Source organism: Nuphar pumila, chromosome 7 (assembly GCF_984573655.1).
Source record: "Nuphar pumila chromosome 7, dmNupPumi1.hap1.1, whole genome shotgun sequence".
NCBI classification, from domain to species: domain Eukaryota; kingdom Viridiplantae; phylum Streptophyta; class Magnoliopsida; order Nymphaeales; family Nymphaeaceae; genus Nuphar; species Nuphar pumila.
The window spans coordinates 5,742,075-5,760,880 of record NC_143255.1 but is presented as its reverse complement, the minus strand read 5'-3'; the positions used below and the strand labels follow the sequence as shown (position 1 = coordinate 5,760,880).

The window sequence follows — 18,806 nt, the reverse complement described above, 5'->3', positions numbered from 1 at the left end:
ATGCTAGTTTTCTGTTTTTCCCTCTTTTGTAGATTGAGGATTTCTAGGTTTTATTGTTTGATGCTAAGAGGTCCATCTATATCTAGATGGGGCATATGCCTCTTTCTTTGTTTTATGTTCTTAGTCCGTACAAAGTTTACCTCACTATTTTCTCAAGCATGTGACGCAAAGTGTGCACTTGCATGTTGTAGATGCATGTAAATCTAGTTTCTAAATGCAGTCAAACTTTAATTGGTTTGCTTGGTGTTTTTGTTCCCTGTAATCTATTTGCTTTATGAAATTTTGGGTGGTTACAGGTGCATATGGTGATGAAGAAGCGGCAGCTCGTGCTTATGACCTTGCAGCATTGAAGTACTGGGGGGCATGACACACTGCTTAATTTTCCTGTCAGTATAATGGGGCGTGCTTTGTTTCAGAACTAATTTCTTTCCATTCCTATACTTACAAATTTTCATCAATCAAACTGTTCAGAGACGGTAAAACCAGTTATTAGATTTTGTTTTATTTACTAGATATCCACTTTCAATGATGAACTTAAGGAGATGGAAGGTCTCTCAAAGGAAGAATATATTGGATCACTGAGAAGGTAATAGTTTTATACATACACTTTTGAAACAAGTTATATAGATAGACTCACAGGAGATTTGCCAGATTAACCATGCTACTAAAACAGGAAAAGTAGTGGTTTCTCCAAAGGAGTATCTAAATATCGAGTTGCAAGGTCAGTAAAGACCCCTTTTAACTTGCCTTTAAGGATTAGTTTTATCAGATCTGTGAGTGTTGGGTATTGTATAATGGCGATTGTCATTTTGTGCTTATGTTCAGTCAATGGGACAAATTCTGGTCTTTTAAGAGCCAGGTTGCTTCTTAATTCTTTTAACATTTTCCACTTCATGGCAGTAAGTACTCTATATGCTGAACCCGTCTTGTATAAGGCCTAGTCAGATCCAAAGCTAGAATGAATTATGGTTCTCTGCTTTGCTTGGCTCATCAGTCTACATAATTGTGCTGAATCTGTATATCCTAAGTTTTCAAATAGACTTTTGGCCTGGTAATGTGACTTGAAAAAGTAGTCTAACCTTTTTCCAGGATTTACCATTGAGAGAATGTTATGATGGTTTAATTCTACACTTAATTTCTAAATGTTTTCAGTGATTTGACCTTAAAATTAAACAAGTAAGCCTCAAAAGTTAACAGCAGTAAGCTGCTAAGATGAGAAGTGAACCTTTGTAAGGATAATAAGAAATGAATAATATGAAACAAAAACCAAGGAAAAAAGAAAAAGAAATCATATGCTGAAATCTCATAACAAACTACTAGTGACAGATTATATGATTGAATAAAGGAATTAAGGGCAAAATGAACAATAATGACTAAAACCTAATCGTAATTTTTATATCAAGTTCCTAGATCTATGATCTGGACCATGTGTGATCATCCTGATTGGAGGGTTTTCACTTTATAGGAGTGGTTTATTATGACATGTTGATGTGTCGATTTTTTGCTGTACTATTTGAAAAGCACATAATTGTATGTCTGCCATACATTCTTAGGTTATCACTATTTTTATGGGATAGCTTAACAATTTTGAAAAGATCGTGCCTAGTAACAGGACTATTGGGCATTTGATCATAACCACATCAACCATGTTCTCATTCTTCTTTGCTATTCATTCTTCACTATGTCAGCATCAACCTTGATGCTTTAGACAGGATTTTTCTGGAAGTTATCTATTTTTGGGAAAGTCACAATAATCACTTTGTTGTGTGGTCATGCTGAACTTTATCTCCTACTCCATGGGAAAGTTAGATCTTTTTCAAAGGCATATTCTTGCTTATCTGCAAAGATTATCATCTGCTCTCCGAGGAAGCTTTTTGTCTCATTGGTGTTTAAAAAATTTAAGCCTTTGGAGAAATGTTTCATTTGAAGTCGATGGACACACATCTTGATGCATAGTTTTCTTTAGTTACTGCAGTCATGGTATGCTCACTGCATGAACAGTATTGTTGATTGTTGGTTGTTGAAGGAGTTCAGGACATTCATAAGTATCACCTGAGTTTTGAAAATGTCATGATACTTTTGCTATATTTTCAAAATGCTTCCATTTTCATGTTTTAATTTTCAATGACATCAAGTTTTTATTTTTGATGCTTGTACATTGGAAGCTTTTCTTCCTTTTTCCTTTGACTTTTTCTCAAGAAGAAAACCTAAAATCTGGGCCATTGATTTTCAAGCACTAAAAAGACCTGATTATGGTCATAATAGGACGATCCAAGAGCCGATTCCTATATATATATATATATATATATATATATAGAGAGAGAGAGAGAGAGAGGGGTACTATTCACAAGTTTATAGTTGTATAGCACGTTCGGGAATGTGGTTAATGGATGATGTAAAACATAGAAGTTAAAGACTTGCTTGTGGAGAAAAACTATATATATATATATATATATATATATATATATAGAGAGAGAGAGAGAGTATGAAGAATCTAAGTTTGTTAATTTTGGTAAACTGGTTTGCTGATGACCCCTCAATCTGACATGCAAACAAGCTTGTAGTTTGCTGGCAGGTTCTGTAGACTGTGACCATGAACTGTTTAGTGGAGCGTATTGGGATAATCCCTTCCATTGTCAAAAATAGATTCCGTATGTGTTTCATATGTTGTCTGTCTATTGTTATTAACTGCTTCTCTTCGTGCTCTCAAATATGCTATGGGGAACTATACACTGAAAGTTTTTGCACACAGATGGCCCTGTTGAAAAGTTAAGCTCTGGCTTTATGTGCATTTGATTGGTACCCCTGATGTAAAACAGCTCCTAGGATCCTGTGAATCAATACCTATCAGTAGCAACTTGCTCTGCCAAGATTGGATGGAAGACACCTGTAATTTGAGTTAAAATACTTCTAAGAAAGGTTCCATTGTTTCAATTTAAGCTACGGTCTAATATTGGAGTATATTCTTTTTTATTTTTTCTGAACACTACCAGTTTTTCCCTCATTTCTAAAAATTAGGATTAGGTTTTAGTCATTATTGTTCATTTTGCCCGTAATTCCTTTATTCAATCATATAATGTGTCACTAGTAGTTATGAGATTTCAGCATATGATTTATTTTTCTTTTTCCCTTTGTTTCTGTTTCATATTATTCATTTCTTATTATCCTTACAAAGGTTCACTTCTCATCCTGGTTTTCTTCCATGATAATGTTAGCTTTGTCGAACCTTTTATTGCAGGTCTATTGACTACACTGAAAATAAGTTGTTAACTTTGAAACATCTCGAATCAAGATTCAATGTTATTAGTTATTACTTCATTAAAGGTGTTGATAGCGCAAAGTTGTAGCTTTCAGTGGTTGGTTTTTCAAATTTTATACTTGAATTGACTGCTATCTTAGTTGTGATAACTTCAAGTATCTGCTGCAGCTAGGTTGATATTAATCGTGACTATGATCCAAAGAGCTACTACAAATCTTAGTAAAAGGTGACCATGTCATTTGGATGCTGTAATTTTGTTGAAAATGTCATATCAATATTTTGTGTGAGGTGTCCATGGAAGATTTGACTAGTTGGGGCAATGCACCGAACTTTATTGTCATGTGGTTTGAACTATAGATTGTTCTGTAAATTTCATTAATCTTTATTGTCATGTGCACTTTGCATTCATTGCAGACTAACAATGGTAACAAAACAAAGTGGGTAAGGCCATTGCTCGGTCTCCTTTTTGTCTGCATCTGATAACTCTATTGCAACAATATTGCAATGAGCATATATCAAGTTATCAACATATTTATGTGGTGTATACTCTTGGTACAATTGTCTTTTTGTATTTTGATGTCCTAACTTCCAACTGTTATTAGCTATCGAGCAATGATGGAGCTTCGACATACCCCTATATCTTTATATCATCCTCTTGTTTTTCTTTTTGGAAATCTGTGATTTTTTGCTTCTGTATGTTGTCTTTCATTACAGGACATGTGGGGCGATATAAGCAAACATTTTCCTGGTATTGTGTATTTCTTCATGATACTGATTGCAAAGTCCTAATTACTTGCATTTTGTGCTCGTAAAATCCTACCTTGGCTAATCTGTTTCCAAGCATTTTTTTTGGCGGCATTATCACAGTGCAATTTTTATATCATCTTTACTTAGATATCTACTGTTTGACTTTGTTTAGATTTTTCAGGCTGACATCTTTTTGTCCACATTTAAGTTCTATGCTGCTATTTCCATGCACCAGGATAGCAATGAGTTACATCCCATGTACTGGAGCTTCCAGATTATGAAATATTTTGTAATTCCTTTCTTGCCAAACTGCCAATTTTATTCTTTAAGGTTTTTTTTATTCAAATATTGTCCTACATTGTCCTCTGCTTCTTAACATAGTGACTGCTTGCTTGCACTTTTATATGTATCTTTATGCTGATCATTTCTGTTACTCTGTTGTTTCTTCTGTCCAGGTCTCTTAATTTTATGTTTTTTATCTTTTTCTTTCCGATACTCTATTTTGTCATACTTGTTTGTTCTATATTGCTATGTTCTACTTGAATATCTACTTCTCATCAACTTGTTTCATCTTAACTTCAGTCCCTACCTGTTATACTTGTTCACAATTTGTTTCTATATTTCAAAAAAAAATAATTGTTTTTACTGGCACAAAAACTGTGCCAGTAAAAAGTTTTTCCTTGTGTGTTTTTACTGGCGCAAGATTAGAGTCAGTAAAAAAAAGAACTTTTGCTGGTGTAATATTGCGGCCAGCAAACAGTTTTTACTGGTGCAGTTTTGCGCCAGTAAAAGATCCTTTCATTTTTGTGAAAGATCTTTACTGGCACAGTTCTGCCACAGTATTAACTTTTTGCTGGCATAAATTTGTGCCAGCGAAAATATATTTTTTTCTGGCGGTGTAAAGTTGCGCCAGGAAATGCATTAACGGCAGTACCTTTCCTGGCGCATTCTTGCGCCAGCAAAAGTTTTTACCCATATTTTCTGTAGAGACACCAACTTGGTCACCGGAAAATGACCTTTTGTTTTTATATTTTTTTGCCATTTTCAGCAATTTTCCTACTAACAATTTGCTGAAAATTGTAGGAACCATCCAACATGGATGGCACCTTCAAGAGTTTTTTCAGTAATTGTTCGGCTGGAAAATGGTTGTTTTTTTTCTTTTCATTTTACTTTTTTTCAGTTTTGACTTTTTTCCAACCTTCATTAAAAGACAATATTTACGGTATTGTCATTGGATTATGAGAACTGAAATATAAGAACTAGAACATGAGAACTAAAAATATGAAAATTTTCAACACTTTTATTGCAAATCCAACCTTGTGGATGTGCTTGGCATGGTGAATTTGCTAGGAATCAACCATTGGATGGTGTATTTTTCATGAAACAAAATGATTTTTGAATGCTTGAATATTTATGAAGATATGAGTCATTTATTTTAAAGCCTCAAAAAAATCTCATTTATGTATCAAAATTGAATTATTCAAGAGTGATTTCTTATACAATCAAGCATGTAGATCACATCCATACAGTTAGATTCAAGAGAAGAGAACAAAAAACCCATGAAAATCACAGTTCACAAGCTTTTACAAACTGAAGGTCAGCTAATGTGCGATTGGCGAAGGTTCACAAACTAACATTTCTATCTGCAACAGCAGACACTTCAACTTAATTGATACACTTTCAAGTTCTTGAACAATGTTCACGTTTTGCATGAGCCAAGAATGCCTTTGACGAGCTATTTAGTGTTTAACTTGTTATCCGTAACTCTAGTTCAACTTGCCACTAAATTTTTTAGTAGTGAAATTCGTGACCTTAGATGGGGAATGACCAAGACTTGGAAAGATCACCACCCAGACTTGGCACCCATTGGCAGAAGGGTGAATTTTTGTGTAAATCAAAACAGTAGGGGTCTGCCTAACCCCAACTTGACTATAAAAAAAAATCATGATCTTGGTCATTTTTTGCGTGGTGCCCAAACAAAAATCGTAGGTCTAGTAGAAAACAAAAAAAAAGAAATACCCTGCAAGAGTCACATTATCCTAATGAGATATAGGTTCTTGTTGACACCTTAATGATTGGGTTCTATCCAATATCATAGAGTTCTTGTTGAGTTCCTCTCAAAGACTTGTTAATGCATTGTTAGTGGCGTGTAACTTATGGATTTGTATGACATGCACCTTCAAGAGTTCTTGTTAAAATAGAGCATGCGTATGGATCTGGATCCAGATCCATACGCGTCAATCCTTTTAACTATCTCTTGCAGGGTATTTCTTTTTTTTGTTTTCTACTAGACCTACGATTTTTGTTGACACCTTAATGATTGGGTTCTATCCAATATCATAGAGTTCTTGTTGAGTTCCTCTCAAAGACTTGTTAATGCATTGTTAGTGGCGTGTAACTTATGGATTTGGATGACATGCACCTTCAAGAGTTCTTGTTAAAATAGAGCATGCGTATGGATTTGGATCCAGATCCATACGCGTCAATCCTTTTAACTATGTTGTTGACGTCTTTTTTTATTAATGGCATTTTTGTAATATGGTTGTTGTGATATGATAATTTAGTCCCTATTGTAAAAGTGTTTTAATATAAAAGATTAGGGCATGGAGGTGGAATCTACTTTTGTGCCCCCGCCATTGTGCATCTCTCTTCTCTATTTTCTGTGCAGCTTGAACCGTGGTAAATATCTCTCACAATATCTAATATGGTATCAGAGCCAGGTTGCAGAACACTACTAGAGAAATGCTCAACGAGATCTGAAGAAGGCGGTTCTTTTTGAGAAATTAAAATCTTCGATTTCTACCATTCTTTCTTTTAAATCTTTGTAGGTAAAATTTCTACTATTCTTTTTCTTAAATCTCTATTGGAAAAGTTTTATTGTTGAATCCCCTTTTGATTCTTTTTCATTCTGTCGTGCGTTTCTAAAGTTTTTATTCTGACCTTGTTAGCTTCGTGCTATATGATCTCAGTTGTCATTTAATATACATCTCTCGCCTGAATCGTTCCTTTTTGTTCCCCATATTGCTGAAGTTTTTTTTTCTACATTCTGATATAGAATTGGTTCCACCCTGGACGTTCATATCAGATTTTTATGTATTGTTGTCATAGTCTTGCATTCACTGTTATATCAGATTTTCACATTTTTGAACTTGTATTTGTCTTCCTTTTCTCTTTTTCAATCAGTAGTAAAATCAGTTTTGTGCTTCTCTACGCAACATCTCTAGGCAGACTGTTTACATTCTCAATTCTGAAACTCAAAAAGGAAATGAGTTTTATTTTTAGAAGGTATTGGTTGCACAAATATATGTTTTATTGAAGCTCAGTTGATTGATTAAGTGATCTCAAATCAGTTTGTTTCTTTTCTCCTATCTTGTTTGCTTATTCATTGTTTCATTGTTATGGATTTCTTCTCGTCTTTCGGCCCCTCTGCAATTTTCTTAAATCAGTTCGTTACAAAAAAACTTATTCTAATTTCTTGACATAGAAGAGACAAATACTTTCATTTATACAGAGTCAGGATCTCGATGAACATCTGGATGATTATGTTCTCATACCACCACAGTTTATTTTGCAAGAAACCAAGAATGAGAAGGGCGACACAATTACCAAATCTGTTAAAAATTCAGAGTATACGACTTGGAAGAAGCAGGACCAGTCTTTGGTTGCTTATATTACATCAACACTCTCTCAAGAAGTGTTGGTTACTCTTTCAGATGATTGCACTGCAACAGATCTATGGAATTAGCTTTCTCAGACATACTCATATATCAGAAGCTTGAGTTATGTACTTGAAAAATGAGTTTCAAAGTTTGAAGAAAGTCTCAATGACAATTATGGAATTCATAGGCCGCATGAAGAATATTATTGACCAATTGGTTGTTATTGAAAGTGTTATTTCAGATAAAGATAAAGTACAACTTCTTAATGGATTGAGCCTTGATTTTGACATGTTTACCACAACTTTGTCATGCCTTCCCCACTTGCCCAACTTTGACAATTTTCAGGCAAAACTTCTCCAGCATGAGATGATTATAAAACAAAGGGCGAAAGGAAATGAATCAGCTCGTTCTCATTCAGTTTTGGTCATGGACACTTTTGTAGGTTTTGGACGAGGGAATGGAGGGAATAAGGAGGCACAGGCCGATGATGTTTTGGGCAGGATTGTCGTGGTATCTTGCCTACACCTTATATTCCTGGTGCTTTTAATGCATGGAATCAGAGGAGAGTGTCCACTTGTTTCTTATGTAACAAAAGGGGACATATGAAAGTTGATTGTTGGTTTAACCTGCAAAACAAAGGAAAAATAAACAAAACTAAGAATAAGCCAGCTACTACTATGGACACAAAAGTGTCATATGCAAATGTGCAACAACTTTTGTTATCAGCCTTGTCACAGATGACCATCAAGCAAAATGAACAAGGGGAATGGTATGTTGATTCTGGTGTTGCCACATATGTCACGGGTAATGCGGGTAAGTTATCTCACTTATTGTCTTATCTTGAAAGAGGTAGTATAGTTACGGGAGATGAAACTTATCACTCCATTAGTCATATTGGTAGTGCACATATTCCTATGTCAAAGTCCTCACTTCACTTATTTAATGTCCTTCCTGCTCCTAATATTAAAAAGAACATTATCTTTGTGGCTAAACTTGTTGATGATATGAATTTTTGAGTCAAATTTACTCCCTCATCTGTTTATGTTAAGGATCTACGAACGAAAGAGACGTTCGCTGAGGGAGAGCAACGAGAAAACATGTACATCTTCAAAGAGACTCCCTCAGTTTCAGTTCTTCAGTTAGAGTCATCCAAGCATTCTTCAGCATCTTGCCTTCAAAGTCTTTGTCTTTTAGTCCATTGAAAGTTTTTTATTCATCTCATTGTAATAAGCTAGATATCCGACACAGTCGCTTGGGACATTGTAGTCGGGGTTTTATTAAAAATCTTGTATCTGATGGTCTCCTTCCAGAGTCTAGTTTATGTTCCTTTTTAGAAAATAAAAAATGTTCATCTTGTGAACTCTGAAAAAGTCATGTTCTTTCTTTTCATATTATCAATAAAAGAGCTTCAAAGTCATTTGAGATTGTTTGTTCCAATGTTTGGGGACCCACCCCTATTCCTTCTCTCTCTGGCAGTTGTTATTATGTTATATTTATTGATTCTTATTTCCACTATACTTGGATATATTTCTTGAAGCATAAGCATGAAGTTTTTCAAATATTTCAAGGATTTCATTCGATTGTCAAACCAAAGTTTTCCTCTGATATTGTGCATTTAGAATGTGATGGTAGAGGAGAGTATTCACCGAACGAGTTTATTGCCTTTCTTCGTGATAAAGGAATAAGTCGACAGATTTCTTGCCCACATACCCCTCAACAAAATGGGGTTGCAGAGAGGAAACACTGGCATATTTTTGAAAGTGTGATGAGCATGTTACATGACAACAATGTGCCCATTAGTCTCTAGACAAAAGCTTTTCACACATCTGTTCATGTCATAGATCGTCTTTCTATGGTACTTCTAGATCAGAAATCCCCTTATTATATTTTGTTTGGGCAACATCCTTCTTATGATGAGCTGCGTGTATTTTGTTGTGTATGTTATGTGCATATTGATTCATCTTTGCGAAATAAGTTTCAGGACAAGGCCGCTAAGTGTAGATTTGTTGGGTATGCGGATGAATACAAAGGCTATTGATGCTATGACTCTACTACAAAACATATTAGGACCTCCAGGAATGTTGTTTTTGATGAGTAGAATTTTCAGATCAATGACTCTGAACCGTTGCCATCTCGAAAAGTAGAGGTATATGATCCATGGGTGAGCGCAAATCTTTTTGCCAATACAGGAGAGACATGTCAGGCGACTTGTCCTTCCTTTGATTCGAGTAGGGAGTTGAGTGACTCACAGATGCATGTTGAGCCATCTTCAGTTGAGCCACCTCCAGTTGAACACTTTTCTGGACAAATCTACACTAGAAAGGACAAAAATACAGGGCCAAGGGATATGGAAATCGTCTCTAGTGATCCAGCTCGAAGGTCAGGCATCCTATTCAGCGATGGGTGAGTTATGAGACATTTTCTCTTGATTTTCAATTGCTTATGTCTCAGTTCACAAAGCAGAATGAACTCACTTGTTTTAATCAAGTTATTCAATCTCGTCATTTGATTGAGGCTATGGATGAAGAAATATAGGCTCTTCATGAATGTCAGACTTGGGAAATAGTGTATCGGCCAGAAGGAAAGAATGTAGTTGGCTCAAAATGGGTTTATAAAATAAAATATAAGCCCGAAGAAAGTATTGACGAATATAGGCACGACTTGTTGCTCAGGGATTCATGCAGCAATATGGTGAAGATTACAATGAAACATTTAGTTCGGTGGTCAAAATGGGCACAATTCGTGTCATCATATCCTTAGCAGTCGACCGAGGATGTAATCTTAGTCAAATAGATGTTAAAAATGCATTCTTGCATGGGGTTTTAAAGGAGGAAGTATATATGGAGCAACCTCCTGGGTATGCCGAGAAGGATTCTACTGCCTGGGTGTGCAAGCTAAGAAAATCTCCATATGGATTGAAACAGGCGTCTCACTCTTGGTTTGAAAGTTTTTTCATGCAAATTCAAGGCTATGGTTTTAGAAGATATTCACTGGACCACTCACTTTTTATTTACTAGAAGATAAACATCATTATACTTCTTATATATGTCGATGATATTGTGATTACTGGGAGTTCAGATAATCATGTGCAACAAGCGACGCAGTTTTTGATGAAAACTTTCAGGATGAAATATTTAGGAAAGTTGAGGTACTTCCTTGGTGTAAAGGTTGACAGACAAAAAGACACATTGACACTCATGCAATAAAAGTACACTCTTGATCTTCTGGAAAGAGCCGGGATGACGAATTTCCAACCAGTCAACACTTCAAGTGTATTACATCAAAGGCTGAGTTTTGAAGATGGCCACCTTTGCGTCAACCCTACAACATATAAGAATCTTGTAGGGATGTTGTAGTATTTAACTTTTATCAGACCTGATATAGTTTATGTTGTCAATCAGGTATCCCAGTTTATGCATGCTCTAAAAAAATGTTATATGGAAGTTGTGAAACGTATTCTACGCTATTTAAAAGAAACTATAGGAGACAAACTTGTTTATCGCAAGAACGATAACATACATAAAGGACATGAACTCATCACTTATACAGACGCAAATTGGGCAGGGGATCCAGATGAGAGATGATCTGTCTCTAGATATTGTATATACATTGGACACAATTTAGTGTCTTGGAGCAATAGAAAATAAAAGGCAGTAACGCGATCGAGTATAGAGGCAGAATACAGGTTGATGGCTGCAACAATGACAAAAGTTACATGGATTAGACACTTATTGAGTGATCTTGGAGAGACAATTACTCGATCATTACTTCTATGCGACAATCAAAGCGCCATCAATATTGCATTTAACTCTATTCAGCATAGCAGGACGAAGCATATTGAGATTGATAACATTTTATACGGCAAAAAGTCGAGATAAAAGAGATAGAACTACGGCATATTCGAACAAAAGATCAAGTGGCAGACTTGTTTACCAAAGGGTTATAGGACGTTAATTTTGGCTATTGAAGAGCAAGTTGTACATGCTCCAAAACCATGAACAACTTGAGGGAGGGTGTTAAAATAGATCCAGATCCATACACGTCAATCCTTTTAACTATGTTGTTGACCTCTTTTTTTATTAATGACATTTTTGTAATATGGTTGTTGTGATATGATAATTTAGTCCCCATTGTAAAAGTGTTTTAATATAAAAGATTAGGGCTTGAGGTGGAATCTGCTTTTGCTGCCCCCAACGCATCTCTTTCTTTTCTCTATTTTCTGTGCAGCTTGAACCGTGGTAAAGATCTCTCACAATCTCTAATACTTCTGACCATTGGTTGGCCAGAAAATGATTATTTCTTTTTTTTTCATTTTAAATGTTTTCCTGCTAATTTTATGGCTACCCACTGGCTGGAAAATGGCTGGGTTGGTATTGCCCACATGGGCAGTTCCAACCTAGCCATTTTCTAGTCGATGGTGGCCAGAAAATGGCTCGACCTATTCCTTTTTTTTGTTGTTGTATTTTTAAATTTAACAAAGCTCATTTTTTGCTGACCCAAGCAAAGAGTAAACCAGGCTTTGTCAAGATCATTTTGCCAAAAACCTGGTTTTAAGATAAAACCTGGGTTTCACCACCACAGGGGCCACACGGGTGGCCAACAGGGTGGTTGTGAAGGTGCTGAGATGAAGGCACCAGATCAAACCTCACTGGTGCATGGGTGTACATGTTTGTACCTTTCAGAGGTGGGCCATATAAGGCAGGGTGGTCATGGGTCCTCACTCGGGGTTTTCCTTGTTTCGAAGAGGGTTAATGATATGGGAATGAAGTGACAAAATTCTGAGTCCATGGGGTCCATTTGGATCCATTTTAGATTTTGAATATTTTTTTTACTTAAATCTCTTGTAATGAATATGAGATCTAAATATTTGATCAATATTCCAACTTAGTAGTTTAGTAGGACTGGCATGTTTCTTAATTGATGTTTATTATAAATGGTTAATTATGATTCTTTCCCTATAAATATAGGGAAGATCTATGGTTAGAGGCAGTTGAGAGTATAGTTGGATGCAAAATTTATTATTTCCAATTTATTTGATTTATTTCTTGTTTTTCATTAATCTTCAGCAATTTTTCATTATTTCTTTTTTTCAGATTTATTTATCGTTTTTCAAAATTATTCGTTGTTGGTTAGACCCTCCCGCTTACATCAATTGGTTTCAGAGCTGATAGTGTTTATGATTTCGAAAAACAAATTTGGGTTATGAGATCAGTTGATGGTGCTTTTCAATCGATGTAACATTGATAGGTAAAACGGTGCATGAGAAAAGAGATTATCAAAGCTCAACTAATCGACTATTGGAGGCAGTCGGTCTCTCCAATATTTAAATAAGCTGTCAATCTAAGAAAATCTTATTCCTCAGGTGCACAAAGAAAACCCTCAACAGGAAGAAGGTTCTACGTGCTGGCAAGATGCAGTCGTCCACGGCGATGTGTGTTGTGGTCCGACCGTTCTATGAGGAAATCAACGCACGAGATTCAGCTAGAACAATGGACTTGAGTAAGAAACCGCCCCCAACCGATAAGCAATCTGGAGTTAGCAGCATTCTTCTGCCGCTAACGTTGAACCAGAGGGTGGATCGAGGAAAGCAGGTTATTGATGGTGATGAGGGCTACTGCCCAACCAACACCAATATGCCTCCTTCCTCTGCCAACTATCTGGCCAAAAGGAAGGTTCATCCAGCCTTGACCAGCGGTACCTGCCCCCGGCACCAGATCATCCTCCTTCCCTGCTGGCCGGGGCTCCCCTGCCACACCATTACTCGATCGCCCCTCTACCTCAACCTAATCTGACCAAGTGGGAGCGCACTGGTGACCGGGATCTTGCCGGCGACATGCCCCCGGCTAGACTCAACCAGAGGGGCCCTTGGAAGGTTGTCAGAATCATGCAGTAGGCCGGTAGGAGGGCAACCCGACCTATCGGCTCCTTTGAGCGAGTCGGGTTCAATACGGCTGGTGTAGAACAAACCGACAACGAGAACCAGGTCAGCAACCATCCGTCGGCTGGGTTCAGCTGGCCGCCCCCTCCTCAGCTGGCCGGGAGAGTCGCCGACGTTGTGGGTTTACTGCCGGGTGGGGGCAAGCCTCCCATGCTTCCCAATGGGAGGCCTCTCAGATGAACCTGTGACAGCCCTAATCATGGGTTTGAACCAGCTTCAGACCCGTTTGGATCCAACGACCAATTCATGGCAGTTCCAGACAGGTTCAAAGATTTATTTGACCAGTTCCAAGTCTTCTCAGACTGGTTCCTGAATCTAGAATCTGTTCCCGCTACTTTTGAACCTGAATCTAGCTTTTGTTTACCCAATTTCAGTTGGGTTTGGTCCAAAAAAAAATTTGAAGGTCTTGAACCCAACCCATATTCTTAGCATATCATATCCATTTGACCTAGGTGGCACATACTTAGACCTGATCCGATATAATTGGATTCAGGAGTACTTGCAGGTGGATCTTTCTATTTTGACTCAAATATTACAAGGAGATCCCTTTGGAGTTGGTTTGTACCAACCACCAAGAAGCAACAAAGTTAGTATGTTCCCTTTGTTAAGATCATCGACAAAACAGTTTTGGCCACAATCCACTTTACTTAACAGTATCACTTTTGTGGTTGATAGAAGTCGAGTCGGATTTGAAGAAGCACATGCGAGATTCAAACTTGAGGTCCAGTCTTTTTCCAACCGGAGAAGAACATCAGCAAAGTGATAGAATTCCGGGTCCACAGTGTCCATTTTAGATTTTGCTTCTTTTTCATTTTACTTAAATCTCTTGTAATGGATATGAGATCTAAATAATTGATCCATATTCTTACTTTGTAGTTTATTAGGATTGACAAGTTTTTTAATTGATGTTTATCAGAATTGGTAGGTTGGATTGACTTAGATTATGATTCTTTTCCTATAAATATAAGAAAGATATAAGATTAGAGACTGATGAGAGTAGAGTTGGATTTAAGATTTGTTACTTTCTAATTTATTTGATTTATTTTCTGTTTTTCATTAATTTTCAGCAAATTTTCAATATTTCTTGCTCTTTTCAGATTTATTTTCTGTTTTCTTAGATAGTTCGTAGTTGGTTAGAAACTTCTTGAAAATCAGGCTATCCTGTATACATCAGTTATCATAAAAAAAAATAAAGATAAAACCTAGGTTTCTAAAACGAAAGTTTTGACCCGTCATCCAAATAGGGCCTTGGGTTTTTCAAAGTCCAGGCAAAACATTTGATTAGTTGCAGACATCTTCATACTGGTCATGGTTGCTACGAAGTATCATCTTGTAATCCACCTTTACACACCTAGCAGCACCATTGCATAAGATAATTATCCTTTTACACTCAGAGTATTTGGGCTTTAATGTTCTTTTGCTCATTTGTATGGAATCATGAGTGAAATGAACTAACTAGATTTGTGACGACGGATTTTCAACATATCAAGTATGGTTGACGACAAGGGGTCACTGTTTAACAGAAGTCCATCTTCTTACCAGTACACGGTTAGAGCTGATCACCTTCCATCTGATAATGGCGCTTCCTCTCAACAACAGAAAAAGACCGAGAGAGATCAATAGTCAGGCATTTAACACCCTTATCGATTACAAATGCTACTACTACATCATACTACACAAGTTGGTGACATGAACCACCAATACACAGCCTATCCCAGCCATCATGCATTGCAGTACAGTAAGGAAAACAAGATCGCCATTCATGAGTAAATACTTCCATGTTGTAGACAAAAACAAGGGCTCAATTCCATCATTACATAAATCTGAAGTTTAAGGGGAACTCCTTCCGATGAGGAAAAACAACAAAAATTACACAAATCTGAAGTTTTAAGGGGAACTCCATGCGATGATGAAGACAACAAAAATTACACAAATCTGAAGTACTAGGGGAACTCCCAGCATGAGGTAAACAGTTCAAAACTATATACACTGCTCTCAAGCTGCGCTCTTCGATCATTGACAACCATTGGGAGGGCAGCTTCTCCACTGTCTTCTTTCATGGCAATGATAATGGTGATAAGCCAGTAGCTGCCCTTTGCCTAATGAATTTATTTTATTTCCTTATTTCCTTCTTCCCTCCCCACCAAAAAAAAAACACTACTGGAGGGCCTTGACAAATGCCAGCAACGAGTCCACATCCCTTTTCTCAGAGGGGTATTTGATGGGCGTTGCTGAATGTTTGGGGAAGAACAGAATGGTAGGGAAGCTACCCAACTGAAGCTCTTTCTGTGCGAATGCCTTCTGCTCCCCATCTGCTCTGAATTTCCCAACCTTGACACTCGCAGAAGACTCTTCAAGTTTCTCTGCCAACTCCACAAATGAACCTTCCATCGCCTGCACAACAAGCGACAATCTTTGTTAAGTACAAAGAATTCAAGATTGAACGGATTCAGATGGTTCTAATTTCTGCAATAGCAATTTGCTTACTTGGCAAAAGCGGCACCATGGAGCGTAAAGAGCAACTAGCCATGGCTCTCTGCGGTGCTCCAACTTCACCAGATTCTCGATTCCTGATCTGCTTAGGCTCACAACACTCTTGCTAGTGAAAATGTCTGATGGCGAAGCAACCCCATTTGCGAGCACGCTGTCATTGCCATTAACCTCCTGCTGAATGTTGCCTTTGTGAAGGCCACACTCTTTGGCCTTGGAATCCTCCCACCACCATCGGCCTTCTCGCTCGTGTTGACCAGGTAGCACAGGCCTTGTGCAAGGTTCACAACCAATAGATACATATCCCTGTTCATAACAATCATCTCAAGATGTTTTAGCACCTGTTGCATGCTTCCACTGAAAGCCATTTTGTGTTCATTAAACAAGATGCATTTTTCTGTCTTAAAGAGAAAAAACTCCAGCACTCATAGAATCCAAAAGAGACTTTCACCCCTACGAATTGGACACAGATAGACCCCAACAATCAACTTGTTTATATAACAATTCATAGAATCAATGGCACCAAGTTAATTACCTGAGAATGCAAAGAATTCACAGGCACGTTCATGGTGCGAAGGAAGTTCCATATATCATGGCCTTGAACGTTAGCCACAGGATTCCACTTGAACAGACTACCAACTCCACCATCCATTCCTTCAAAAGACGGATCCACTTGGACAACAGGAATGTGGGCTCGCGTGCCCGGCGACTGATCCTTGCGCTGCCCCGTGATCCATGCCCTGAGGCCCTTGAGAGCCCGCCTGAGAGGGCGCACCTTCCTCACCCTGCAGCATTCCTGGTGACCATCTTCATAGAAGGAGAACAAGCCTTTGGTTCGAACCAAAGCCTGCACTTCAACAGCGTCGGGGAACATGTACTCAATGTGGATGCCATAGTGCTTCTCCACAGCATCGAATAACTGATAGGTCTCAGGGTTAAGCCTTCCTGTATCCAGACTGAACACCCTAAAGGGCCGGCCTGTTAACCGTGCGTATTCAATCAATGCAACATCCTCAGCGCCGCTGCAGAACACATTTTCAGAGTTGAACTTTTCTTAAGAATGCAAGCTAGACAACTCCACATGAAAGAAAAACAAAGACACTTTTTCCATGAACAATTGTAACATCTCTAGCATCCTCATATGGGCCCGCACCAGTAGGTTCCTTAGGTGTTTGGACGCACGCACCCATTTATCCGGAAAAGTACGACAACCAGGGAAATTGTTTTTTTCCTATATGATTCAATGCAAACTAAACAAATAGCGCATGAAAGGACAAAGAAGGACTCGTTTCCCATGAACAATTACATTTTACACCAGATCCAGCTTCAACGTATGGCTCCCACACCCATAATTTCTTTATGACACGTTTGGAAGCGAGAATATATCTCATAGGAAAAGAAAATTTTGCAAACGAGAAGTTTTCATATGAAATATGAGAATTTTTCTCTGTGAAAAGTTCTCTTGTTTGTGTGACACGAGAAAATCAGGTTAGAGAAATATTAGAATGTTTTGATTAGGACGAAGGCTGCCCTGGAAACTACAAATTTTTATATGATAAATTCCTCCGTCTTCGAGATGGAGAATTTTTTCTTGTCAAATAGAAAAACCTTTCTTCGAAAATTTTCCACCCTTTGGAATAAAAGGAAAAGTTGACACTTTCACTTTCCTACTTTTTCATTTTCCCTACCTGAAAGCGATGGCGATGTCGTCGCCGAACCTGGCGAGCGCTGCGTCGATTATCTCGAGGGGCGACGCTCTCTCGAGCTCCACCGCTAACTTCTCGTAGTCTTCTTCTTCCACCACCACCACCGCCTCCTCCTCCTCCTCCTCTTTCCTCTTCCTCTCAACTAAAAAATCGAAGGCAAAAAATCCCGTTATATTCAACACTCTTCCCGTTATTTTCAACCGAAAAAACACCTACTTCCCCAAGTTAACCCGATAAACACAACGATAAATGTCCGTTAAAGGAAAGAAGCAACATACCAGGCACTTCGACGATCGACAAAGACGTTCGAACGGAGAACCCGCTGGTCAAAGAGGCGATATCTTTCCGGCCGTGGTTCGCCGTCGCCGGAAAGCAAACTCGGTTGAACGACCCCGACCCTGAATCATTTTCACATGGAGGAGCGCCAAAACATTACCCTCAGAAACCAAACGGAGGAACGAAGAAGAAGCAAAACACCGAATCAAAAAGGGAAGGAAAAGAGGGAAAGAAAAGAGTCCACCATTCTCCGGTTTGTCTTTTTACCTCTGAGGTCTCTGGAAATCTCATGGGAGGACGAGAAAGAGCGAGAAACTCCAGTAGAAGAAGAGAGGGAAGCCATGAGGGAAGATCGCCAACGAGGAAAATCGAGGGAAAACTTTTTCCCCTGTGGAACTCTTTCCTCCCAAACTCGCGATTGAATCGGGATGAGCAATCGAACGAGGGGAGAGATATATAACGGAAAATGAGGGAGATCCAGCCACGAGTTTCGGTTCATTGAACCTGGACGCCTTCTTTCCCCCGCCCCGACCCCGCCAGAATGGTCGGAGTCAGCCGCCCCTTGACCTTTACACGTGGCAGTACACGTGAAGCTTGGAGAGAATGTTTATCATTTTGACACGAATCGGCTGAAATGTCCCTGAGTTTTTCCCCATATGACATGGGAGTCCTCTTTGGTTCTTTGGTCTTTCCCAAATTGCCCTTGGTGGGAACTGGGTGGATCGGGCCAA

General features: G+C 38.3%; 1 protein-coding gene across 1 annotated transcript; it reads right to left on the bottom strand.

Annotated features, from left to right (window-relative positions):
- Positions 1–15,337: 15,337 nt before the first annotated feature.
- On the bottom strand, positions 15,338–18,494 carry LOC149830977 (5'-adenylylsulfate reductase 3, chloroplastic-like). Its single transcript, XM_090011946.1, has 6 exons — positions 18,343–18,494; positions 18,078–18,197; positions 17,782–17,941; positions 16,629–17,115; positions 16,091–16,399; positions 15,338–15,997 (listed from the first exon to the last, which is right to left on the bottom strand). Exons 1-6 carry the CDS (start codon positions 18,416–18,418, stop codon positions 15,761–15,763), a joined length of 1,389 nt encoding a protein of 462 aa, XP_089868072.1. The 5' UTR covers positions 18,419–18,494; the 3' UTR covers positions 15,338–15,760.
- Positions 18,495–18,806: the final 312 nt, after the last annotated feature.